This window comes from Amphibalanus amphitrite, unplaced genomic scaffold (genome assembly GCF_019059575.1).
Source record: "Amphibalanus amphitrite isolate SeventyFive unplaced genomic scaffold, NRLGWU_Aamphi_draft 000614F_arrow, whole genome shotgun sequence".
Classification (NCBI taxonomy): Eukaryota; Metazoa; Arthropoda; class Thecostraca; order Balanomorpha; family Balanidae; genus Amphibalanus; species Amphibalanus amphitrite.
Window position 1 is genome coordinate 301,973 of NW_024882108.1, and position 26,660 is coordinate 328,632.

The window sequence follows — 26,660 nt, forward strand, 5'->3', positions numbered from 1 at the left end:
GCGCAGGGCGCTGAGCCGAGACTGAAGATTCATTGGAGCTCTTGTATGTGCATTCATGCAAAATATTAGCAACTTAATAACAATAATGACAACATCATTCCCGAAAATACTCTTGTTTTGACCCCTTTGTGACGTCACAACCTTTGTTACAATGGCCGTTTCTGGACCATTGACCAGCCCATCAGCTGTTAGAAATTAGAATCTTGGACCAGTCCAAGATTCTTCAGGATACTTTAAGATTCAGGACCAGCCCACAGACCAACTGTTGATAAAGGACGATGCCAGGGCTGTATAGGGACGATGTATCCCCGAACTGCTGATTTTCCGAACACCCTGCCAGAATAAGATTAAAATAGCTTCTAAATAGGTATGACCATCGCACAGGCAGTGAGGCACTCGCCACTAAGAACCATAAAACTTGTCAAACCCAGAATTACTCGCTAGCATGTTTCATTTTTGTACTCCACACAGCTGAGGGGTCATCAATCGGAGATTTCGATCCGCCATTCATGCCAACGAATCTTGTTTTACCAATCCGAGGCACTACTACAAGTCCTTGCCAGCGAAGAAATCTAACGTGTTAGAAAGGCATTCAAAGTCGTATTTATTGACCGTATTTCGCGTTTCCATCTCTCGTCCAAAAACGATCACGAATCTCTGAAAGTCGACGCTCGTTTCGCGAGTAAAATTAACAACATACATAATAAATACCTATATTATTGTCAATAACGCTAGACAGGTCGGCATATATACACGGTCTAATACACGTAATGCGGCCGGCGCCCGCCGTGTGCGCCACATCAGCGGACCAGCGGCGGAGCGGCAGCGGCAGAGCGGCAGAGCGGCAGCGACAGCGGAGGCCGCCAGCGGGGAGCGCCCTCGCCCCAGCCCGCGCCGGCCGAGCGGCCCACGCGCACACACACCGCTCATTCACCTATCCAGGATTGTACAAGCGACTAACCGAGCCAGCCGGGCGCGGCATATTGCGGGGGAGGGAGACGGAGACGGAGACGGAGACGGAGACGCGCGCGGCCGCCTCTAGCTCTCGTAGCTGGACGAGCCCCGGTCCCGAGCCGGGCTCGGCGGTGAGCTCAGGTTACTCGAGTTGTTGGACGCGATGCTGTGCCGCGGGCTGTCGTCCAGACCCTCCTGCCGGCAACGGCGCGCCCGTCACCCAGTGACACAGCAGTTATACAGTGACACAGCCTGACAGCAGTTATACAGTAACAGTCTGACACACTGGTTATACGGTGACACAGTCTGACACACTGGTTATACGGTGACACAGTCTGACACAGCAGTTATACGGTGACACAGCCTGACAGCAGTTATACAGTAACAGTCTGACACAGCAGTTATACGGTGACACAGTCTGACACACTGACTATACAGTGACACAGTCTGACACACTGGTTATAGTGACACAGTCTGACACAGCAGTTATACGGTGACACAGTCTGATACAACAGTTAGGTATACAGTGACACAGTCTGACACAGCAGTTATACAGTGACAGCAGTTATACGGTGACACAGTCTGACATACTGGTTATACAGTAACAGTCTGACACAGCAGTTATACGGTAACAGTCTGACACAGCAGTTTTACGGTGAAACAGTCTGACACAGCAGCAGTTATGCGGTGACACAGTCTGACAGCAGTTATACGGTAACAGTCAGACACACTGGTTAATGGTTATACGGTGACACAGTCTGACATACTGGTTATGTTATACGGTGACACAGTCTGACATACTGGTTATGTTATACGGTGAACCAGTCTGACATACCGGTTATGTCATACTGTGACACAGTCTGACATACTGGTTATGTTATACGGTGACACAGTCTGACATACCGGTTATGTCATACGGTGACACAGTCTGACATACTGGTTGTTATACGGTGACAGACTAACATACTGGCTATGTTATACGGTGACACAGTCTGACATACTGGTTATGTTATACGGTGACACAGTCTGACATACTGGTTATGTTATACGGTGACACACCCGTTATTCGGTTACACATTCGTGATACGGTGATACACTGACTCACACCCGTTAGTGGCAAACCAGTTATATGTACGGTAACAGACCTGTTGTTACGGAGGCAAAATCGTTATATAGCGACACATCTGTTACACGGTGACACACAGTGTGGCCAAATTGGTTTAGCGTTTGGGGGAGGATGTATAAAAAAGTCGTACGAGGATGTCACTAATTTGAAAAAAAAACTCGTCTTCAGTGTCATTTTAGGTGCAGTTTTTACAAGTTATGTGGAAAAACTATACCTGACGTCAAGCTCTGGTGGAAAGTAAAAAAAAATCAAATATTGTCATCAAAGATGTAAAAAAAACAACATTGCAACAGTACGAGTATGACGATGCGAATCGTACATTGGAACATTTTTAGTCTTTATTCCTACACTAGGTATGCTTTCACAACAAAAAAGTTGTGATGATGTAATTTTGAAATTTCTGAGGATGTCATACTTTTCATTGGGGGTGACTTTCCCCGCAACATCACCAATTTGGCCACACTGGTGACACATCCGTAATTATACGGTAACACAGCCTGACAAGCTGGTTCAATAGTGACAGTAGCACATCAGTTATACGGTGGCACATTGGCACCTATACGGTGACACATCCCTTAAAAGGTGAAACACGCCTTATACGGTGACACAGTGTCACACACGGCGACAGTACACCAGTTACACGGTGACACACCCGCTATACGGTTACACACCCTTACGGTGACAAAATGACACAGCCGTTACACGGCGACAATGACATGTCGTTGTCGTTCATATGTCGTTGCTTATTGGCTACATCGTAAAAATTCTCCTCCTAGCAAACCGAAATCCCTTTGAATATGAAAAAAAAACAGGAAATTGTAACTTATCCATAACAATTTCACCCGCCATTCCACACAACGGACTAGTACGGGTGTTGGGTATGCCGACCCGACCCGTCAGTGCGCCCCGCCGCCGGGCGGTGCCTCACCTGTGTCCGGTCGTGCCGCTGCACGGACATGAGCACCTGTTCGGCCAGCGAGCCGCTGCCGCTGCTGGCGCCGTCCGGAGAGCGCACCCGCGAGCCGGGCGGCGCCGGCGGCGGGCCCAGCGGCGCCGGCCGGCGCCCGTTCTGCACGTTCTGGTAGATCTGCGGCCCGGCGCCGGGCTGGTGCAGGTGCGCCGGGTGCTGGATCAGCGGCGGCGCCGGGTGGCCCGGCGTGTGGCTGACCGAGCGGCGCGGCGGATCGGCGCCCCTCCCGCCAGACGCCGCCGGCTGGAACATGCTCCGCACACGCTGGATGGCCTGCGGCTGCGGCTGCGGCGGCGGCGCGCCGGCGGCCGGCGGCGGCTGAGCGGCCGGCGCCGGCGCCTGGTCGGCCGTCTCCAGCGTGGTGGGCAGGTCCATCAGCCGCTGGATCTGGATGCCGTCGCCAGGCCCCATGTGCGACACGTGGTTGAAGTTGGACGGCAGGGATATCATCTTGCTGCGCCGGTCGCGGTCGGCCGTGCCGTGGCCACCGCTGCCGGCGGGGGAGGAGCGTTACGACGGGCCGGTGGCAATGCTGCACCGACCAGCAGCCACCGACAGACGAACGGAACACGGCACAAGAATGATAGCATTATTTCCATGACTGATCACTGTTGAGACCCAAATAGTCCGACTACACCATAAGTAGACGGGCATCTAGTTTGGTCACTTAGCAGGTTGACAAGAGAGTATACCTAACAGCAGACGGAAGCCAATGATTAATTATGGTTACTGGAATTACTTCTGGCGCCAGCAAGAAACTTTTTTCTTTATAGTACTGCACCAATCCAATGTATCCCTTTCCGTTCCGCGCCGTCCCCCATGTCCATGTCCCGTTCAGACCCCTGCCTCTCACGTCCCGTCCCACCCCGTCAGATCCCCGTGTTCTACTAACGTTCTGGCGGCGCGCGGGTGTTCGCGGACGGAGAAGCGGCGCCGGTTGACGCGGCCGGCCGGCCGGCCGGGCCCGCTCGACTCGACGTTGATGAGCTGCGGCTGCCGGTGCATGTGGCTCAGGTAGACGACGTGCGGCAGATCGGAGACGAACGCCAGACTGAGCCGGCCCGAGCGGCCCAGCGGCCGGGCGCGGCGCACGTTCAGCGTCTGCACCCAGTCGCCCGAGCTCGCCTCGAATACGTCCAGCTGCGTGTCGCTGTACACCAGCAGCTGGCCCTCGCTGTACGCTGTGGGACAAAACACACAACATGTCAGTGTGTACACCAGCAGCTGGCCCTCGCTGTACGCTGCGGGACAGAACACACAACGTGTCAGTGTGTATAGGAGCAGCTGGCCCTCGCTGTACGCTGCGGGTCACAGAACACATTACATGTCAGTGTGTATAGGAGCAGCTGGCCCTCGCTGTACGCTGCGGGTCACAGAATACACGTGTCAGTGAGTACTTCAGCAACTGGCCCTCGCGGCTACAAGCTGCACAGGATAGAACACACAGGGGTGTTTGTAGGAACCATGGAGAACCTATCCCTTTACCACAATGTTAAGATCTAAAGGCGCGTCTACCTCAAATCTATACGCCCTATGAGCCAAGCATTAGATATCGAGTAGAATTACTTCAGGCTTCAGCCCACCGAACATATCTGAAGCACCCACTGCCATGAACCAGAGCAGCTGGCCCCTGAGCCCACAGTTCGCCGGTCGGCTGCCATCAGCATTTTGATCGCCCCAACCCAGTCACCCCACCCAGCCGCGATCAGTAGGGGCCACCCGCCCTGCCGCCGTCAGCAGCCTGCAGCCGCCCCGCCCGGCCGCAGTCGCCCGCTGATACGTACCGACAGCCACGGGCACTGCCGGGAAGAGGATCTCGCGCTCGCGGGACTTGCGGCCGTCCTTGCCGACGTACACGGCCAGACTGGAGAACACCAGCAGGTACTCGCCCCTGGAACGGCCGCAGGGGCGTTATACACAGTCCCAGACAGACAGAACACCAGCAGGTACTCGCCCCTGGAACGGCCGCAGGGGCGTTATACACAGTCCCAGAGACACAGACAGAACACCAGCAGGTACTCGCCCCTGGAACGGCCGCAGGGGCGTTATACACAGTCCTATATAGAGACACAGACAGAACACCAGCAGGTACTCGCCCCTGGAACGGCCGCAGGGGCGTTATGAAAAGAGCTATAGAGACAGACAGAACACCAGCAGGTACTCGCCCCTGGAACGGCCACAGCTGGGGCGTTATACACAGTCCCAGAGACACAGACAGAACACCAGCAGGTACTCGCCCCTGGAACGGCCGCAGGGGCGTTATACACAGTCCCAGAGACACAGACAGAACACCAGCAGGTACTCGCCCCTGGAAAGGCCGCAGGGGCGTTATACACAGTCCTACAGAGACACAGACAGAACACCAGCAGGTACTCGCCCCTGGAACGGCCGCAGGGGCGTTATACACAGTCCCAGAGACACAGACAGAACACCAGCAGGTACTCGCCCCTGGAACGGCCGCAGGGGCCGGTTATACACAGTCCCAGAGACACAGACAGAACACCAGCAGGTACTCGCCCCAGGAACGGCCACAGGGGCGTTATACACAGTCCCAGAGACACAGACAGAACACCAGCAGGTACTCGCCCCTGGAACGGCCGCAGGGGCGTTATACACAGTCCCAGACAGACAGAACACCAGCAGGTACTCCCCCTGGAACGGCCGCAGGGGCGTTATGAACAGTGCCAGAGACACAGACAGAACACCAGCAGGTACTCGCCCCTGAAACGGCCGCAGGGGCGTTATACACAGTCCCAGACAGACAGAACACCAGCAGGTACTCGCCCCTGGAACGGCCGCAGGGGCGTTATACACAGTCCCAGAGACACAGACAGAACAGCAGCAGGTACTCGCCCCTGAAACGGCCGCAGGGGCGTTATACACAGTCCCAGAGACACAGACAGAACACCAGCAGGTACTCGCCCCTGGAACGGCCGCAGGGGCGTTATACACAGTCCTATATAGAGACACAGACAGAACACCAGCAGGTACTCGCCCCTGGAACGGCCGCAGCCCACAGGGGCATTATACACAGTGCCGGGGAGATGGACGCCCCAGACATGAGTCCCGGGGAGGTCAGGCGCCCTACACACAGCCCACGGAGGGAAGGGAACTACAAACAACACTGGTCCCCGACTCCCCGTAGATACAAGTTTAGCCAAAAAAATAACTTAAAAACTTTTCCAGATACATGCACACTATGAACAGAATAGAAGATCGCTAGAGCACGATTCGCCCCACCCTGTATGTATTATAACGTCGACGCCACCCATGACTCTATCAGAGCATTCTGGCCTTACGTTCCCACTGTTTGCTATGCCGGCCGGGCTGCCGTCCGTACCTGGGCAGCTGGATGCAGCAGAGCGCGTCCACCGGGTTGTGCGCCAGGAACTCGAGCGTCTGGCTGTCGGGGTGGACCAGCGACTGCGGGTGCGCGTCGCCCGTCAGGCTGTAGATGGTGAAGCCGGACGGAAAGCCGACCGCCAGCCGGCCCTCCCCCAGCACGTCCACCGACTGCGGCTGCGCCGGCAGCAGGATCTCGCGCAGACGACGGTGGCGGCCCTTGTTGCGGTTGATCTCGTAGATGATCACCTGTCGCTTCACAGCCACGCAGAGGCAGTAGGAGGCCGCCTGCCGGCCCGCGTCCGGCTTCAGCAGACCCGTGGCGAACGTGATGCAGCCCTTGGTGTCAGACACCTGCAAGAAAAATACAGACAGTACCATAAAGTGATGCAGGCAGCCCTTGGTGTCAGACCTGCAGCGCACGAACGAGCTTCGCGTTCAGAACACCATATCAACCTGTCGACAGAACTAGCCCGACGCCCAGCCCCACAGCCCAATTCCACCCACCCCATCCGTCCAGCCCTCCCTGACCACTGCCTCCCCTATCCACGGACCTTGGTCCACTCGACCTCGTCGGCGTCCAGGGCGCGGACGGGCACCAGGCGCAGCTGGCGCTGTTTGCCGGCCAGCACCACCATCAGCTGCTCGTCGCCCAGGTACTCCACCTGCCAGATCTTCTTGGTGTCGCCCACGCGGGCAATCTCTGCCGTACGGGGGACACCGGGACCGGTCAGAGCGCACAACAGATGATACAGGCACACATGACGTACACAAAGTGAGCTAATCACGCAATTTGGGCACCGGATGTAGGTGGTGGATGGGCTGGGGATAAGAAACCCGCAAACTAGGTGACTGTGATTACGAGTATGGTGTTAGCAAAATAAAAATATGACTTGGAATTTAGGATAAACCAGCCCACATCAAGTGTGTGGTGTAGTGCATCGTTTTCACCAGCTCACACCAGCTCTGAGAACTCCCCCGCTTCACCCACCTCCCCGGCCAACCCTCACGCACCCTCCCTGTCGAGGTCGACGCAGTAGAGCGCCTCGTCGGTGCCGACCACCAGCCGGTCGGGGTCGATAATGGCCGCCGACATGGCCGACTTGATGAGCGTCAGCGCCGGCTCCAGCAGCTGGCGCGCGCGGAACACGGCCCGCTCGGGCAGCTTGTTTCGGCGCAGGATGCGGTGCAGCTCGTTCAGCGCCACCACCCACTTGGTCTTCTCCGTCTCCGTCTCGGCCAGCATCAGCGTGTGGTTGCGCAGTCCGGGCGGGTCCATCAGAGACGTGGTTATCTGCGAGCACAGGGCCGGGGAGGGGCGCGTCAGGTGGAGGGAAAGGTGCCGGACCTAATGGCCAGCCCGGGCGGGTCCATCAGGGACGCGGTTATCTGCGTGATCACGGACACGGTCGGGATCGAGCATGGTGTCAGGTGGGGGGAGGTGGTACGGGCCAAGTCGGGCCGACACGGGCCAAGTCGGGCCGACCGCCCAGCCCGAGGCAGAGACAGTGATCGAGGTAAGAAGAGAATGCAACTCAGCAACAAATCAAACGGCAGGCCGCAGTCTAGCTGGAAGTATTAAATGCTAGTGCCGATTTGGAACGCCTTCGGCAGAAGGCCGGTGAACGTGAAGGCCATCAGTCGGAAACAGCAACCACTCAATTCACACACAAGAGGCGTGCTATCCATAATCCCTGTTTCTATGTTCCTAACTCAAAAGCGTAAACCGTACTGCGTATCTGCCACCGTTCTAAGCCAGAGCAGACTGCCCGACTCACCCGGAATATACAGGCGAGGTCGCGCTTGTTGGCGTGAATCACATCGTTGTCCTTGACGGGTGTGACCTCAAAGTTTTCATCGCGCATATCCAGCACCTGGGACACGAAGACGCTCGGCAGCGCGCTCCTGGCGGAAGGGACGCGCAGACACACCCAGAGGTTAAGGTCGGTATATCTGCGGTCCAGAGACACGCAGAGCACGCCGGGCAGTTAGGGTCGGTATGTCAGCCGCGGTACAGAGACAGGCACACGAGCTCTAGGTAGGGACGGCAATACGGCCTTTCCACTAAGTTCAAACACTACACCAGCCAGTGTCTGGCCTACAATGTGTAACAGAATAAATCAGAACAAACAAACAAGGCATTGTGTCCTTGACAATTGTGTCCTTGACACCCCAGATAAATCATAGCGATCCGAGTGGTAAATACTGATAGAAAAATGCTGAGTTTAGAGATGTGCAGGATCGGATGGTAACCAGCATGCTTTGTGAGCTCCGCAGCCTGATCTTGCAACCTATTTTTCTGACACCTTCCGCTCTCCTAAAAACAATTCCCTACCTCATTGTTGCGCGAGTGAACTTACTTATCGGGCGATATATCGTAGAGGAACAGTTTGAAGTCACACACCACGACAAACTGCCTCATCCAGCCCTTTTTGACGCCGCCCGGCTTGGGCACCTTGACGTAGCCCTCGTAGGCAGTGCCCACGCCGCGCGTCGGGTCGATGCCCAGCGGACGCTTGGCTGAAAGTGGGCGCCGGTCAGTTAGCTGGGCTGGCACTGGCGGCGGCGGCGGCGGCGGCGCGGGGCCGCCCCTGTCAGTTTCGGGCAGCGCTATCGGGCGAACGAGCTAGTGCAGGCAGGGCAACCAAGTGAGACCACGCTTCAGTGTGAGACACTGCAGCTCAGTATGTTCAGGCATAAATCAATACAAGCCCATTTTAATTGTTAACATTACTTAGCTTTGAGTAACAAGACACGTTAATATTTATGTAAAATATGAACACACATCAATATTATTATTTGACACAATAAAATACAGCAGTGAGCTGAGTGAGCACAGTTAATCACGGTGGTAGCACGTTGTGTCTCCGCGCCGGGACCCGGTCCGCGCGGCGTGCGGTCGCCCCTGGGACCAGCCCCCGGCCGGGGAGGGGCAGGGGGAGGGTGGACGGCCCACTCACTCTGGTCGGCCGGTACCGGGCAGATGGCCGGCACCTTCTCCTTGCAGCCGATATGACAGGAGAAGCCGCACACCTCGCACACCACGCCCTGACGCGTCAGCCCCACCTGACAAAGGACGGTCGGGTCAGGTCATGTCAGGTCACACACCTAACAGACTTGTATTGTGCTGTAAGCCCAATCAACAACAATGCGACTGGAAAGTGAGCTAATAGCAAACATGGCAGCTTATGGCAAACATGTCCACTTGGCTATCACCTCCTGTTTCGACACCGTCGATTCCCCACCCGCCCCCGGGCCGAGCGGGGAGCTCAGCCGGCACCCCGTCGGCGCGCGCGCGTCACCCACCATCAGGCTGGTGCAGTGGTTACACTTGAGCGGTGAGCTGAACGTTCGCACCCGGAACTGGTGGAACTTGTACTTGGGCGTCAGCTGCGGCGGCTGGACGGCCGGTGCTACGCTCTGGTCCTGCGGGCGGGGCGCACAGCGCTGCATCAACACACCGACACTCGGCTGCCACAGACAGTCACCAAAAACAGCGAACGGACAGCAGTGGCCTGTCTGAATAAAGTCTTGGAAAACTTTAAGTGAATAGCAAGTGAGAATCTATTCGTTCTCCTCTGTCCCTAAAAAATCGTGAACAGTGATCCGAAATCGGGATGGTGTCATTGTAATGGCGAGGGAGGAGCCCTCGTCCTCCGGCGGCGGACTCACTATGCTGTACTCGGACTTTGAGGAGGCGATGCTGGGCACACGGCTGTCGTCGGCCTCGGCCTCCTCGCTGGCCACGCTGCCGCTGCCGCCGGCCGCTCGGCGCAGCGGCGGCTCCTTCAGGAACTGATCTAAGAACGACATCTGCGACGGCGAGCGGTCCAGGACTGCCGGCGCGCGCGCACAGACGGCCGGTCAGGGTCAGTGGACGGACGGGCGGGGAGGGGCACATACCGCATACACAGACAGCCGCGCAGCAGCGACCGTGCACCGGCAGCAGCCTATCTGATACGGCAGCAACAGTGAGATGAAACATTTAACTGTGAGCATGGAAAATACAGACTTATTAAAAGAACGCTGTGAATACCAAACCACGGATGAGATCCATTACACGTGAAGCCACAAAGCAGAGGAGACAAACATGAACAATGCAAAGCCCTGAACAGTGCTGAAACGTTTTATGCTCGAAAAAGATCCGTGGTTGATGTATGATCAAGATTGTTTTGGATAGTACACTACACACCTGCCACGGTCATAACATATTCGAGAAAGCGCCTAACAACCCTCTAGCTTTACGGTGCAAGAAGCTAAAGCAAACCATTCAAATAATGTAGCAAGCTTATGACGAGAAGACAAATAGTTTGTAAAAATGTCCAAAACGTTTTGAGATTATGTGCGCATTTCTGCAGGTGAAGCTTTTTACGAAAATTTATGACATTAATTATAAATGCATTCCCAAAACAGGCTAAAATGAAAACAAAATCCAAGACAACTCAAACTTGACAAAACTGGATTCAAAGTACACAATAGTGCCTGTTTTTTTTTTTTTAGACTATCTGTTTGTATATGCCTAAAAACTGTCCCGTAGCGACGATCTATGAGCGTGGTTCATTCCTGGAACGTGTGCTGTATTGTTACTTTTAATTGCTAACCAGAAAAAACTAAAACGGATGCATTTTAATCTGGCGTTGGACTCAAATCTGGGCACACTACAGAAGCCAACAGTAAAGCAGCCTGCGCTGTGAGCAAAAACTGCATTCTCAAAGCAAGCAGTTGAATTGGCTTATTGCAACGGGGCAACATTGCGTATAAGACCCTGCAACACTGGCTTTTTCGATACCAATATTATTGTGATAACGCTTCGAAGTTCTAGTTACGCAGTGCTCTACAAGTAGCCTTCCTGTCTCTCAGACATACACCCGGCGCTCGTCTGCGCTGCTAAAGCGGCGTCTACACGGGGACGTGCAGACGCGCCGGACACATGCGCCCTGCACGCGCTGGGCGCTCTACGGAGGCACGGCGGACGGACGGACGGACGGCGGGCGGCAGTGCGCCGGGTGAGCCGGTGTCCCGGCGGCGCCGCCCACAGACAGACACAGAGACACAGAGACACACTGACACGGCCGGAGCGGGCCGCTCGGCGGCGCTACGCACACCAAACACCGCGGCGCCGCGGTCACGGCACACCCAATCGACCGGACCGGGAGAATAGGGCGGGACGGCAGGGAGGGAGACGGGACGGCAGGCAGGACGGGCGGCACACCCACTCGACCGGACCGGGCGGACAGGGCGGGAGGGAGACGGGACGGCAGGACGGGTGGACAGAGCGGACAGGAGGAAGACGGGACGGCAGGGCGGACAGGAGGAAGACGGGACGGCAGGGAGGGAGGACAGGACGGAAGGTAGGGAGAAGGAGAGGATGGAGGACCGGGCGGACGGAGGGCAGGACGGACAGATGGCAGGGAAGGGGACGGAACGGACAGGACGGACGGCAGGATGGGGAGGGAGCAGCTCGGTCGTCAGAAGGATCATACAGGAATAGCTGAGACGGTGGTGTATGGCCGGAAGCGACAGAGCCAGAAGATGGGACGAGAAAGCGGAAATACAGCGACAGAGCGAGAAGATGAAAGTTGAAACAAGATAAAAGAAATAAAAGCGGAAATAGAGCGAAAAAAATACTGAGAAGACGTGGAAGATGGTAGGAGCAAGGGACAGGTAGATTAGAAGGGAAACGAAGGAGCACCAAGAAGAAGAGATGGAGATATGAGTGATGAAGGGGTTGGAAAGAACCAAGATGCGTGATTGAGATTGAGAAAGAGTCAGTGCGATCGACAGCGAGAACGACAAAGATAGAAAGGGAGAGAGCGCGCAACGACAGCAGGGTACACTACCACACCATACAGGGCGGGACGGGAGGGGGGGGGGAGTGTCGATGTCGTGTGAGCGGGGGGCCCGGGGGCGCCGCCGGGGCCGGACGGTCCGCACGGGTCCCGTGGTGTGCGGACGGGTAGGGGCGGGGCGGGGCGGGGCGCGGCAGGCGGGCAGACCAGGCCGGCCGGCCGGGGCTCGGCGGCGGGCGGGGCTACGTTACCGCGGTAGGAGACGGCGGACGCCGCCGCCGCCCGACGCGCCACTCCCGCTGCGTGCGCCGTCAGAAATAGATTTTTACCAGCAGAACAAGTAGGCCCCACAGACACGAGGAGACCCCCAGAAACAGGGGCACCCCGTCTGCCGCCAGACAGCACGCAGCACGTCAGCGGCCGGCACACACACACACACGCAGAGACGGCGGCGCAGACGCGTGGTGCGGTTACGGCGACAGACAGACCAGAAGCCACCGGGATACCGTCCCAACACTGACCGGGTCGGAGCGAGGCTATGGAGGACAAAGTCCGGAAACTGAGACTGGACAGAGCCGGGATACGGGAGTGGACGGTGGTGCAGCACAATCGTTACCAGCGCACAGGGACCTTCTTTATCAGTAGTCACTAAAAAAGGATGAAGTGCTCAGTGCTTCTGTCGGCACAAATCGGGCATTGTGCCGAAAGGTGGAACTCGGCGGTAGGGCCAATAAGAGGATCGGAGTAAGATCAGTCGGATTCCGAGGGTGGAACAGGTTGCCAAACACAGCCTCAAGTGGACCACGAGTGAGCGCAAGACGCCAACTACTATAACAGCTGGGCTCCGACCTACTCTGAATTCAGCTCCGTATAATAAAAACACATCCACCACAATATTATCACATTCCTCTAGACTAATCAAGAGCACGGTACAAAGCTAAAGTCGGACAGCCCGCGCACACATACATAAGAGCCAGAATACCCTAGGGACTGGATAATATCGAGCTTGGTGTGTTTTGAAAAAAAGTACCAATGGATGAGTGAAACTGTTCAAATGTTGGACGAGACACACAGTTGGTGCAAATGCGCGCGACGTTGTGCATGTTGAAAAATGCACGTGAAAATGTGCGAGTAAATGAGCATGACCAAAGTGTGCCAGATGTGCCGTGAGAGGTGCAGTGTGCAGAGGTGGTGTAATTGGTATCCGCTGGACGCGGGCCGGGTGAACTCACATCCCTCTCCGGTGGCCAGTCGCTGCTGGAGCTCGCGCAGCTGCTCGTCCTTCCGCCGGTTCTCCAGGGTGAGCTGGTCCACCGTCTGCCGGTACTCGCCCACCGCCCTGTGGACCGAGCGGCGGCGCCCGTCACATACCGTGCCACACAAACATACTGCACGATAAGGGCCACTCACACCGCCGGCAATCTACTTAGAAGCTGAAGTAAAAGCCTGATCAGAGAATAACTACCCCAGGCTGACTCAATTTTCATTCATTTGACCCGCGTCGACTAACTTTTGTCTCACGATGAGCTCTACCTGGCAGTGACTAACTTTTAACTCCCGATAGGCTCCGCCCGGCAGTGACTTACTTTTGACTCCCGATAGGCTCTGCCCGTGGGTGACTCACTTTTGACTCGCGATGAGCTCAGCCGGGCAGTGACTCACTTTTGACTCGCGATGAGCTCGGCCCGGCAGTGACTCACTTTTGACTCCCGATAGGCTCTGCCCGTGGGTGACTCACTTTTGACTCGCGATGAGCTCGGCCCGGCAGTGACTAACTTTTGACTCGCGATGAGTTCTGCCCGTGGGTGACTCACTTTTGACTCGCGATGAACTCTGTCCGTGGGTGACTAACTTTTGACTCGCGATGAGCTCGGCCCGGCAGTGACTCACTTTTGACTCGCGATGAGCTCGGCCCGGCAGTGACTCAGCTCTCCGGAGATGGACTGTTTGGCCTGGATCTCGGACTGGAGCGACGACTGCAGCGTCAGCAGCTCCATCTTGTCCAGCTTCTGGGAGCGCCGGTTGCGCCAGTTCTTCTCCTGCGGATCGCAGACAGTCAGTAGCTGCGAGGGGCGCCGTGGCCGCGCAAGTCTCATAGAGCGTGGCATAAATCATTACAGTCATACAGCGTGCCACGATCGTCGATGAGTGAAGGTGATGGCGAAGGATCGTGCTCATGACACCCTTATAGCCAGCCATCAGGATCATCTGTCAGTGCTTGCATGGGCCGTGTCAGAGTTGACTCACACCACTGCTCAGCCTACGTACCGTGGCCGGCGCCGAGCCGCCCGACACTTTGAGCATCTCGAGCTCCTCGGTCATCTTGGAGGCGAGCGCCTGCAGGTAGCCGCGCGCGTCCTTCTCCTCGCCGACCCTGCGGACGGACAGACACGGGCGGTGAGCAGTCTGAGGGGACAGTCCACCACCGGGTAACGGTACTGAGGGGACAGTTCACCACCGCCGACCCTGCGGACGGACAGACACGAGCGGTGAGTAGTCTGCACCGGGTAACGGTACTGAGGGGACAGTCCACCACTACTGACACTGCGGACGGTCAGGCACGCCGTGAGCGGCACGAGAGGGTGGCACTGCCGGCCGGCAACGGAGTCGCGGGGTAAGGGAGCACGGCACACACAGCGGCGACACGGAGACGAATAGAGTATGCGGACTAGGCCCGGTCGCTGTCTCCACTGACCAGGAGATGATCTCGGAGATCTGCGACTCCCACTGTGAGACAGACTCCTTCTTGGCCCGCAGTTCGTCCAGCTCGTCGTCCCGCTGGCGTTTCTCGGCCTGCAGTCGCGACAGCGTCTCCGAGAGCTGACGGGAGAGGTGGGGGTCAGGGCTGACGGGCAGAGGTAGAGTAGGGTCAGAGCTGACGGGAGAGGTAGGTAGGGGGTCAGAGCTGACGGTGCACGGGCAGATAGGGGTCAGAGCTGACGGGTAGAGGTAGGTAGGGGGTCAGAGCTGACGGGTAGACGGGTAGGAAGGGGTCAGAGCTGACGGGAGAGGTAGGGTAGGGGTCAGAGCTGATGGGTAGACGGGTAGGTAGGGTCACCCACCACTAGCAGTGACCAGGGAGAGAGAGAGGTACTGGCAACAGAGGACGGAGGAGGGAGGGAACAGCACTGATGAACAGATTATAGACCGCGGAAACGAAACATCAGCTCTCAGACCACATGAAAACGGTACCATATCCACAACCCTACAAACTACTCCTAAGACCTAACGGGTCTCAAAACCTCTAGCAGCGGCAGACATAAGTAAGAGTGACTGTGACGCTCTATAGTCGTGATTTGTGACTCGCACCCCTCCCCCTCCCTCGGTCATCTGTGACAGCCGGCACACGCACCCGATCGATGTCCATGATGAGCTTCTGGTTCTCGTCCTGCAGGATGAGCTTCTCGTGGTCGTGGCGGCGCCGCAGGTCGGCCAGCGCCTCGTCCTTCTCACTGACGGCGTCGTGACGCACCTGCTCCTGGCGCTCCTTCAGCGAGGAGAGCTGTGGGAGGGGAGAGCCGGGCACGTCAGCGGACAGGGACGGGATGGGTCCAGCGACAACACATGGCGCACCTGCTCCTGGCGCTCCTTCAGCGAGGAGAGCTGTGGGAGGGGCGAGCCGGGCACGTCAGAGCGGACAGGGGCGGGATGGGTCCTTCAGAGACACATGGCGCACCTGCTCCTGGCGCTCCTTCAGCGAGGAGAGCTGTGGGAGGGGCGAGCCGGGCACGTCAGCGGATAGGGACGGCATGGGCCCAGCGACAACACATGGCGCACCTGCTCCTTCCGCGAGGAGAGCTGCCAGACAGGCGGTGACACGGTCACATCACCCGACGGGCGCCGGATCGATCAGTTGACACTTTCACCTGTAGTTGGCAACAAGCCACTCAAACATTTTCCGGCCCGCTAATATCTTTGCGGCACTCACCAACACTGGCCAGTAGTGGCGACAAAGTCCTGCCGCCAACAGCAGGCTGCTCTCCGCACCCCAGAGCTGCTGCTCCCACCAATCCCACAGCTGCTCTCACACAGCAACAAATGCAGCTCCCGAAAACCCACCTCTTGCAGTAGCGTGTCCCGCTCGACGCGCCCTACCCCCCCCCCCCCCCCCACACACACACATCCACCTCCTGCAGTAGCGTGTCCCGCAGGCTCCCCCCCCTTTATCACACCCACCTCCTGAAGGAGCGTGTCCCGCTCAGCGAGGCCCTCCCCCTTCCCCTACCCACCTCCTGGAGGAGCGTGTCTCGCTCGGCGCCCCCTTCTCCCTCCCCCTACCCACCTCCTGGAGGAGCGTGTCCCGCTCGGTGCGCCCCTCCCCCCACTGGCGGATCCAGGCTTGCGTTTTTTTTTTTTTTTGGGGGGGGGGGGGCAACTCATGCAGGAGCCAAACCTAGGGTACCCCAAATCCTGTTTTCTCATCGGATTTAGGCCACTTATTTTTCGTCACAGCCCTGACACTATGAATATTTTTATTTTTTTACTGAAAAGAAAAATATATAAATGGTAGCCCACCCGACCCATGCCTTTATATTACTTTGTAAACACTTACCATTGCTTTTGTCGACCAGTTACACTTACCATTGCTTTTGTCGACCAGTTAACCCGCTTCGAGTCAGTGCTTGGGTCCCTTTGCGGGCCGGGAGATGGTAAAACACCACCTGTCTAACTCGGCTCCTGGGCCACGCACTGATTGAACTATGTTTCATTATCGTTTGGGGGAGGGGGCAAACGGGCCACTTTAGGCCTCTGGGAAGGGGGCATGGCCCTAGATGCCCCCTCCCTGGATCCGCCAGTGCCTCCCCCTACCCACCTCCTGCAGTAGCGTGTCCCACTGCCCCTCTTCCCCCTACCCACCTCCTGCAGTAGCGTGTCCCGCTCGTCGCCCCCTACCCACCTCCTGCAGTAGCGTGTCCCGCTCGGCGAGCCCCTCCCCCTACCCACCTCCTGGAGTAGCGTGTCCCGCTCGGCGAGCCCCCCCCCCTCCCCCTACCCACCTCCTGGAGGAGCGTGTCCCGCTCGGCGCGCGACTCGGACACCTGCTCGGTGAGGCGCGCCACCTCCTTGGCCGTGCGGCTCTGGTGCTGCAGCAGCGCCTCACGCGAGTCCACCTCGGCCCGCTCCAGCTCCGCCTTCAGCCTGCCGGCGACGGAGAGCGGTCAGGGTAACCGTCACCGCAGCCCAGCGCACGGCAGACTGGGACGGACCCCGTGTGACAGAAACGTTCTTAATGTTGATGCATGCAACTTGAGATAGTTCGGATCTACCAAATCGCGAGGTTCGAATCCGCAATGGCTCATCAGCAGAGGGCCTGAATTCGTTGGAGCTAAAAAATCAAGAAGGAAACAGAACACTCCTTGAGCAGCAACGGTTCAAACATTCAAACACAACAATACGCCATAATAGCGATGCCCCGCCCCTTCCACAGCCGCTCGTTCCCCGCCCTCCCTGTCCCCGGCCCCGTGGGTGCCGTCCGGTCGGCAGTGGTCGGCGGGCGGCGCACCTCTGCAGCTCGGCGCTCGAGTCGGTGGCGGCCGGCGCCGGGCCCGAGCTGCGCTGCCGCAGCAGCTCCAGCTCCTCGGCCGTGGCTCGGCCCGTCTCCTCGGCGCGCTGCCGCTGGCGCCGCTCGCGCGCCGACTCCTGCTCGGCCTGTTCGCAGCGCGCCTCCAGCTCGCGGCGCAGCTTCTCGCCGCGCCGGATGTCCTGCCGCAGCGCGTCCAGCTTCTGCATCGAGGTCTCCACCTCCTCCTCCTTATCGCGCACCTGGCGGGAGAGCTTCTGCTTCTGGGCGCGCAGCTCCGACAGCCTGCGGCGCGCGGACGGCGGGAGGGGGCGGTCAGAGGTGTCACAGTTCCCCGCCCGCACCCTAACGTGTTGTTGGTGACACCGGACACCGCACCGGTCACCCGATAGCGCGGTGTAGGGCACAGTGAGCGGTGGGGGGGGGGATAAACAGCAGCCGAGGGAGATGTGGGCGTTTGGCATATTCGGAACCAGGCGAGAATAACGCATACACCGCTACCATGTGTGTAACAGCTGAGAGCTTGCAGGCACCTAGAAATGTCAGAATGATTTACCGGACGGTAGTTTTACGTGAGTTTTCTCATACACAATGACGAAACTGTCCAACTTTTGCATTTTACGGTAACAAATGAGAACACCAGTGACCATTCATTGCACCCCAGTGGGCTTGCATTCTGCTAATGTAAAAACGACCAACTGAAAGGAATCCAGTTCACAACTTCCACGGAAGCTCGGATACCCCATCGCCCGGCACCATCAACAGCCGCGCCGATCGGCCCCCGGCCACTCACTTGTCGCTGACTTCGGCGTACTCTGACATGGCCAGTTTGCGCTGGGAGAGCGCGTCGGCCAGCTCCCTGCCCTGCAGCTGCAGCTTCTCCTGCGCCTCCTGCAGCTCGCGGCGCAGGCCGTCCCGGTCGGCGGCGGCCACCTTGAGCGAGCGCTCCAGCTCGCGCCGCTGGGAGGAGGCCTCCGACTCGGCCGAGTCCAGCTCCTGGCGCAGCAGTGTGGCGTCGGCCGTCTGCTGGCGCTCCCCGGCCAGCTGCAGCTCCAGCTCTGACACACAGACACACACACGGTCAGCAGGGTGGCGTCGGCCGTCTGCTGGCGCTCCCCGGCCAGCTGCAGCTCCAGCTCTGACACACAGACACACAGCGGTCAGTGGGGTGGCGTCGGCCGTCTGCTGGCGCTCCCCGGCCAGCTGCAGCTCCAGCTCTGACACACAGACACACAGCGGTCAGTGGGGTGGCGTCGGCCGTCTGCTGGCGCTCCCCGGCCAGCTGCAGCTCCAGCTCTGACACACAGACACACAGCGGTCAGTGGGGTGGCGTCGGCCGTCTGCTGGCGCTCCCCGGCCAGCTGCAGCTCCAGCTCTGACACACAGACACACAGCGGTCAGTAGGGTGGCGTCGGCCGTCTGCTGGCGCTCCCCGGCCAGCTGCAGCTCCAGCTCTGACACACAGACACAGACACACACAGCGGTCAGTGGGGTGGCGTCGGCCGTCTGCTGGCGCTCCCCGGCCAGCTGCAGCTCCAGCTCTGACACACAGACACACAGCGGTCTGAGTGGGGTGGCGTCGGCCGTCTGCTGGCGCTCCCCGGCCAGCTGCAGCTCCAGCTCTGACACACAGACACAGACACAGACAGCGGTCAGTGGGGTGGCGTCGGCCGTCTGCTGGCGCTCCCCGGCCAGCTGCAGCTCCAGCTCTGACACACAGACACACACACAGCGGTCAGTGGGGTGGCGTCGGCCGTCTGCTGGCGCTCCCCGGCCAGCTGCAGCTCCAGCTCTGACACACAGACACACAGCGGTCAGTGGGGTGGCGTCGGCCGTCTGCTGGCGCTCCCCGGCCAGCTGCAGCTCCAGCTCTGACACACAGACACACACACAGCGGTCAGTGGGGTGGCGTCGGCCGTCTGCTGGCGCTCCCCGGCCAGCTGCAGCTCCAGCTCTGACACACAGACACACAGCGGTCAGTGGGGTGGCGTCGGCCGTCTGCTGGCGCTCCCCGGCCAGCTGCAGCTCCAGCTCTGACACACACACACACACACAGCGGTCAGTGGGGTGGCGTCGGCCGTCTGCTGGCGCTCCCCGGCCAGCTGCAGCTCCAGCTCTGACACACAGACACACAGCGGTCAGTGGGGTGGCGTCGGCCGTCTGCTGGCGCTCCCCGGCCAGCTGCAGCTCCAGCTCTGACACACAGACACACAGCGGTCAGTGGGGTGGCGTCGGCCGTCTGCTGGCGCTCCCCGGCCAGCTGCAGCTCCAGCTCTGACACACAGACAGACAGACACAGACAGCGGTCAGTGGGGTGGCGTCGGCCGTCTGCTGGCGCTCCCCGGCCAGCTGCAGCTCCAGCTCTGACACACAGACACACAGCGGTCAGTGGGGTGGCGTCGGCCGTCTGCTGGCGCTCCCCGGCCAGCTGCAGCTCCAGCTCTGACACAAAGACACACAGACACACAGCGGTCAGTGGGGTGGCGTCGGCCGTCTGCTGGCGCTCCCCGGCCAGCTGCAGCTCCAGCTCTGACACACAGACACACAGCGGTCAGTGGGGTGGCGTCGGCCGTCTGCTGGCGCTCCCCGGCCAGCTGCAGCTCCAGCTCTGACACACAGACACACAGCGGTCAGTGGGGTGGCGTCGGCCGTCTGCTGGCGCTCCCCGGCCAGCTGCAGCTCCAGCTCTGACACACAGACACACACAGACACACACAGCGGTCAGTGGGGTGGCGTCGGCCGTCTGCTGGCGCTCCCCGGCTAGCTGCAGCTCCAGCTCTGACACACACAGACACACACAGCGGTCAGTGGGGTGGCGTCGGCAGTCTGCTGGCGCTCCCCGGCCAGCTGCAGCTCCAGCTCTGACACAAAGACACACAGACACACAGCGGTCAGTGGGGTGGCGTCGGCAGTCTGCTGGCGCTCCCCGGCCAGCTGCAGCTCCAGCTCTGACACACAGACACACAGACACACAGCGGTCAGCAGTGTGGCGTCGGCCGTCTGCTGGCGCTCCCCGGCCAGCTGCAGCTCCAGCTCTGACACACAGACACACACACAGCGGTCAGCAGTGTGGCGTCGGCCGTCTGCTGGCGCTCCCCGGCCAGCTGCAGCTCCAGCTCTGACACACAGACACACAGCGGTCAGTGGGGTGGCGTCGGCCGTCTGCTGGCGCTCCCCGGCCAGCTGCAGCTCCAGCTCTGACACACAGACACACACACAGCGGTCAGTGGGGTGGCGTCGGCCGTCTGCTGGCGCTCCCCGGCCAGCTGCAGCTCCAGCTCTGACACACAGACACACAGCGGTCAGTGGGGTGGCGTCGGCAGTCTGCTGGCGCTCCCCGGCCAGCTGCAGCTCCAGCTCTGACAGAGGGATACGCGGGTCAGCGGACACATACGGGTTGGACCAACATCAGTGTGGCGGTACAAGGGTTACTGCAGAGGAGGAACGTTTGTCAGAGGTCGGACACAGACGGGTCAGAGACTGGGGACACACGGCTCGCCGGCGACAGCCCACAGGTCGGTACCTGGACGTCCACGTACCGTGTTTGTGCGTCTGCAGGGTGCGCAGCTGGTCTTTGAGCGTCTGCAGCTCCTCACTGTCGGGGACGTCCACCGACGGCGCGCCCTCGGCCAGCGGACCGTGCACGTGCGCCTGCAGTGTGCGCGTGGTGTCTGCGGGCGGCGGCGGCCGGTCAGCGGCACACACACAGCGGCACCGCGGGACATTCACTGCGTACCTCAGCAAACCGAGTACCGGGGAACCACAGGCGACTCGACACAACTGCCCCTCTGATAGCCCAATGTCGCACACACTTGTCATCAGCAGAGTAAGATAACCAATCGGCTTCCGTGCTGACCGTCTTATAGAACTATTTTATCGAATGAGAGCCTCTTCAGAACCCATCCAAACACTTGAAAGCTCGGCCTGCAAGTGCCTGACCAATTGAGGATGAACGGAACGGGGGCAGGTCATTGCGACACAGGGCGGCTGGCTTTCGATAGTCATGCCTAAACGTTTCTATGATATGGGCAATACACGAATATCTTAAGCATCTAAAGCTAGTGAACAAGGAGAGTATCGTCACGCTGGGCATATTGTTTCCTCTCTCTCCCCTCACTTGTGGGGGGGGGGGGGAGGAGGAGCTCCCCGTCCCCCTTACCAGCCAGCCGTCGGCTGAGGTCCCCCTTACCTGCCAGCCGGCGGCTGAGGTCCCCCTTACCTGCCAGCCGTCGGCTGAGGTCCCGGTTCTCCTGCTCCAGCCGGCGGCTGAGGTCCCGGTTCCCCTTCCCTCACCTGCCAGCCGTCGGCTGAGGTCCCGGTTCCCCTTCCCTCACCTGCCAGCCGTCGGCTGAGGTCCCGGTTCCCCTTCCCTCACCTGCCAGCCGTCGGCTGAGGTCCCGGTTCCCCTTCCCTTACCTGCCAGCCGTCGGCTGAGGTCCCAGTTCCCCTTCCCTCACCTGCCAGCCGTCGGCTGAGGTCCCCCTCACCTGCCAGCCGTCGGCTGAGGTCCCGGTTCCCCTTCCCTCACCTGCCAGCCGTCGGCTGAGGTCCCGGTTCCCCTTCCCTTACCTGCCAGCCGTCGGCTGAGGTCCCGGTTCCCCTTCCCTCACCTGCCAGCCGTCGGCTGAGGTCCCGGTTCTCCTGTTCCAGCCGGTGAATGCGCCGCTCGAACGCCGCTCGGCTCAGCTCGTCCAGGGCGTCAGCGCCGGCCGACGAGGGGGCCGAGATGAGGCAGCCCTCGTCACTGATCCGGCTGCCGCGGCGCAGGGCAGGGACACACGGTCAGACCACGGGCAGAGCCGCCGTCGGCGCACAACAGGTCAGAGCTGCCGGTTCGCGGTCAGCCTGTCGCGACACGACGCAATACGAAAAACACCAGGCTGGCTGTACTACGGGGAAAATGTGTAAAAATGCGTCCATGATCCGTCTCAAGTACGTCCATGAGATGAAACCTGTGTGGAGGTGAATCCTTCCTTCACCAGCCCTGTGCTAAGATGAATCCTGTCAGTTATCACCTGCCCTGTGTGAAGGTGAACTCAGTCAGTACTCACCTGTCCTGTGTGAAGGTGAACTCAGTCAGCACTCACCTGCCCTGTGTGAAGGTGAATCCGACGAAGGGCAGGTGCAGCGCCGTGAAGAAGGCGTTGGTGACGGGCGGCAGGGTCTCCGAGCTGCGCACGTCCAGGTCGTCCACGTCGAAGTTGCTGGTGTCGCACGGCGAGCTCACCTCTGGCACGTAGGGCGCCGTCGAGTCGCGGATCGTGTCCCAGTCGATATCGACGAACCACGGGTGGCTCTGCGGGCCACCGGCCAACGGCGCCGTCAGTACGGGATACAGGCGACTTTTGACCACGACTTAACAATAGGGATTGGGTGCGAGGGCGTACGTCGCACACGATCATTGTCTAATAACTATGTTCATATTTGTTATTAACTACTTTCAATTTTATCAGATGGTGTCCATAACCATCACGAAAAAATTGAGAATCATTCCACGTTCCCTGACAGGCCGTTTTGGGATGAACGTCTCATTACACTAGAATGCCGGCCCTCGCGGTCGCTCGCCGGCCGGGCCGTACCTTGAAGTCGTCGATACCGTTCTGGCCGAGCCGGTACTCCTTGGCGCAGATGAGTCGCTTCAGCAGGTCCTTGGCCGTGTCAGACACCTCGACGTCGGACGGAAAGTCCAGGCAGTTCTGAGGGTCGCCGCGCACAGCGGTTAGAAAGCAAGCAAATGAAACATTGGAGTTTATAAAAAACATTCAATAAAGATTTGCAAACAGCAAGACAATGTAAGTAGCAATAATACTGGTCAAAAGGCGCAACCATAACGTCTTGAGAAGCCAACAATTTATGAAATATGCGAGAGAGAATACAGTCTACCTTCGTATTTCAAAGGAACCGAAGGGACGCCCAATCCTTCACGACATTATCTGATCCCGCTTATCCAATGCACTGCCGCGTAACACCCGACAATCAGCAGCCCCTCCGGGTTGGTCCCTGGACGGGCGGGCGGCACTCACACTGTGGTTCATGATCTTGCCGTACGTCTCCACCAGGCTCTCAGCGTAGAACGGCGTCTCGGCGTACAACATCTCGTACATGCAGACGCCGAGCGACCACCAGTCGCACTCGGGCCCGTACCGGCCCTGGTTGTCCTCCATCGCCTGGGGGCAGAGACGCGGTCATTACAGTCACACACGTTACAACACTCGGGCCCGTACCGGCCCTGGTTGTCCTCCATCGCCTGGGGGCAGGGACGCGGTCAATTACAGTCACACACAATACAACACTCGGGCCCGTACCGGCCCTGGTTGTCCTCCATCGCCTGGGGGCAGGGACGCGGTCAATTACAGTGAAACACACACGGTATAACACTCGGGCCCGTACCGGCCCTGGTTGTCCTCCATCGCCTGGGGGCAGGGACGCGGTCAATTACAGTGAAACACACACGGTATAACACTCGGGCCCGTACCGGCCCTGGTTGTCCTCCATCGCCTGGGGGCAGGGATACGGCCATTACAGTCACACATGTTACAACACTCGGGCCCGTACCGGCCCTGGTTGTCCTCCATAGCCTGGGGGCAGGGACGCGGTCAATTACAGTCGCACGCACACGTTACAACACTCGGGACCGTACCGGCCCTGGTTGTCCTCCATCGCCTGGGGGCAGGGACGCGGTCAATTACAGTCACACATGTTACAACACTCGGGACCGTACCGGCCCTGGTTGTCCTCCATCGCCTGGGGGCAGGGATACGGTCATTACAGTCACACACGTTACAACACTCGGGCCCGTACCGGCCCTGGTTGTCCTCCATCGCCTGGGGGTAAACACATGCACAATCAGTAACAGTAACACACGGTAAGCTGCGGTCACAGTCGGTCATTTCGTACGTTCGGACGTCATACTCACCCAGAGGATCTTTGGACTGATGTGATGTACTCACCCAGAGGATCTCTGTACTGATGTGATGTGCTCATCTAGAAGATCTCTGGACTGGTGCACCCACCCGGAGGATCTCTTGATGTAGTCTGTACCCACCCGGAGGATCTCTGTACTGATGTACTCACGTGGAGGATCTCCGGATTGATGTACTCACGCGGAGGATTTCTGGACTGATGTGATGTACTCACCTAGAAGATCTCTGGACTGGTGCACCCACCCGGAGGATCTCTTGATGTAGTCTGTACCCACCCGGAGGATCTCTGTACTGATGTACTCACGCGGAGGATCTCCGGATTGATGGACTCACGCGGAGGATTTCTGGACTGATGTTATCTGTACTTAAACTCACGCGGAGGATTTCTGGACTGGCGTTGTAACCCGGAGGATCCCTGGACTGATGTACTCACGCGGAGGATTTCTGGACTGATGTAATCTGTACTTTAACTCACGCGGAGGATCTCTGGACTGATGTAGTCTGTCTGTACTAACCCGGAGGATCTCTGGACTGGTGCTCTAACCCGGAGGATCTCCGGACTGATGTACTCACGCGGAGTATTTCCGGACTGATGTACTCACGCGGAGGATCTCTGGACTGATGTAGTCGGGCGTGCCCACGGCCACGTTGCTCTGTACGGTGCCGTCCTCGCTGAGCCGCAGGCAGGAGCCGAAGTCGGCCAGACGGATGTGGCCGTTGGCGTCCAGCAGCACGTTGTCCGGCTTGATGTCGCGGTGCACGTAGCGCAGCTTGTGGATCGAGTCGATGGCCAGCACCATCTCGGTGATGTAGAACTTGGCCATGCTCTCTGGGATGCCGTCGGCGAACTTGGCCAGCAGTGTGAGCAGGTCGCCGCCGCAGTAGTAGTCCATCACCAGGTACTGCCGGGTCAGACAGTGTGGGGTCAGGCCAGCACTCAGTACTCAGTAGGTACTGGCAGGGAAGCAGACGGACACAGAGTAAGGTCAGCACTATGTCCGCCCGAGGCCGAAGCGGTAGGCTTTTATGCACGTCTTACTGAAAGCTCTGCGCACATATCCATCACGAGAAGATACGCTATACGGACCGACCACAAACACGCCCGACGGCAGGCCGGACCCATGAAGACGTTCGCACATATGTAGTTGGTGGGGGCTAATCTCTATTACCAAACGGGCGCGTACCATCTTTATGATTGCAGACTACATGCATCACAAACAAACTTCCAATAAAAGTCCATCATTCGCCGAGCATGGTTTACACAATTCCGCTATTACTTGCGTCACTCAATACTGTCAACCTAAAAACATATACATCCTGAAATGTGCACCTACTTAAAACGTTTGATCGTGTATCCATTCAGTGCATAAGAACATGTCATAAAACGATGCCTACCATAAAATTATATGTAGCCGTTACTGGAAACTGAAATGAATACTTCACAATGCATATTGCGGCCTTGTAAGTTACAGCGCCTAGGCCGGGGAGCATCGTTCTAGTGGACAGGCACTTTTCGGGCCGGACACGTTCTGCCTAACGTCCCCAATCCCCATGGACAGGGCACGGTTTGTCTATCCAGGCCCAGACACGTCCTGCCTAACGTCCCCATGGACAGGGCCCTGTTGGTCTGTCCGGCGTGCGGACAGCCCAGCCCTCGGTCTCCGAAACACAAACAGGCTGTCGCCACGGCCGCTCGCGCCGCCGCTGCAGGCCCGGCCCGGCCCGGTGCACGGGAGCATGGGTGCAGCGAGCGATAAACAGGCGCGCCGTGCCCGACCGCCGCGCCGCCGGACAGACCGACGGACGGTCCTGGCCGGCTCTCAGTCAGGCCTCATCAGATGCGGCTCGGCTCGCGGTCAGACACAGACCCGGTCAGGTCAGACACAGACCCGATCAGGTCAGATACAGACCGGCACAGGCTCTCAGCTGTCTGGTCTGGTCCAGACCCGGCCGGCTCTCAGTCAGGCCTGATCAGATGCGGCTCGGCCCTCGGTCAGGTACAGGCGCGGACTGGCTCCCAGTCAGACCCCGCCCG

At 58.9% G+C, this 26,660-nt stretch overlaps 1 protein-coding gene across 4 annotated transcripts in view; it reads right to left on the bottom strand.

The window, feature by feature from the left end:
• Positions 1-580: 580 nt before the first annotated feature.
• LOC122363301 (serine/threonine-protein kinase MRCK alpha-like) overlaps positions 581-26,660 on the bottom strand; it is a 41,177-nt gene continuing 15,097 nt past the window's right edge. The window contains exons 5-30 of one of the 4 annotated variants that reach the window (XM_043332402.1): positions 25,228-25,527; positions 23,726-23,869; positions 23,282-23,398; positions 22,790-22,998; positions 22,313-22,455; positions 21,242-21,373; positions 18,496-18,760; positions 17,685-17,987; positions 17,179-17,320; positions 15,534-15,683; positions 14,877-15,001; positions 14,450-14,555; positions 14,072-14,220; positions 13,414-13,520; positions 10,065-10,228; positions 9,699-9,818; positions 9,353-9,458; positions 8,753-8,912; positions 8,171-8,297; positions 7,407-7,686; positions 6,947-7,095; positions 6,391-6,746; positions 4,835-4,941; positions 3,943-4,231; positions 3,009-3,540; positions 581-1,149 (exon numbers count right to left, since the gene is read on the bottom strand). In XM_043332402.1, coding sequence (XP_043188337.1) covers positions 1,039-1,149; positions 3,009-3,540; positions 3,943-4,231; positions 4,835-4,941; positions 6,391-6,746; positions 6,947-7,095; positions 7,407-7,686; positions 8,171-8,297; positions 8,753-8,912; positions 9,353-9,458; positions 9,699-9,818; positions 10,065-10,228; positions 13,414-13,520; positions 14,072-14,220; positions 14,450-14,555; positions 14,877-15,001; positions 15,534-15,683; positions 17,179-17,320; positions 17,685-17,987; positions 18,496-18,760; positions 21,242-21,373; positions 22,313-22,455; positions 22,790-22,998; positions 23,282-23,398; positions 23,726-23,869; positions 25,228-25,527 — 4,893 coding nt within the window. In that variant the 3' untranslated portion in view covers positions 581-1,038. Of the gene's footprint in view, positions 1,150-3,008; positions 3,541-3,942; positions 4,232-4,834; positions 4,942-6,390; positions 6,747-6,946; positions 7,096-7,406; positions 7,687-8,170; positions 8,298-8,752; positions 8,913-9,352; positions 9,459-9,698; positions 9,819-10,064; positions 10,229-13,413; positions 13,521-14,071; positions 14,221-14,449; positions 14,556-14,876; positions 15,002-15,533; positions 15,684-17,178; positions 17,321-17,684; positions 17,988-18,495; positions 18,761-21,241; positions 21,374-22,312; positions 22,456-22,789; positions 22,999-23,281; positions 23,399-23,725; positions 23,870-24,929; positions 24,940-25,058; positions 25,077-25,227; positions 25,528-26,660 lie in introns of those variants that run through there. The other 3 variants (XM_043332403.1, XM_043332404.1, XM_043332405.1) reach the window with 3 other exon arrangements.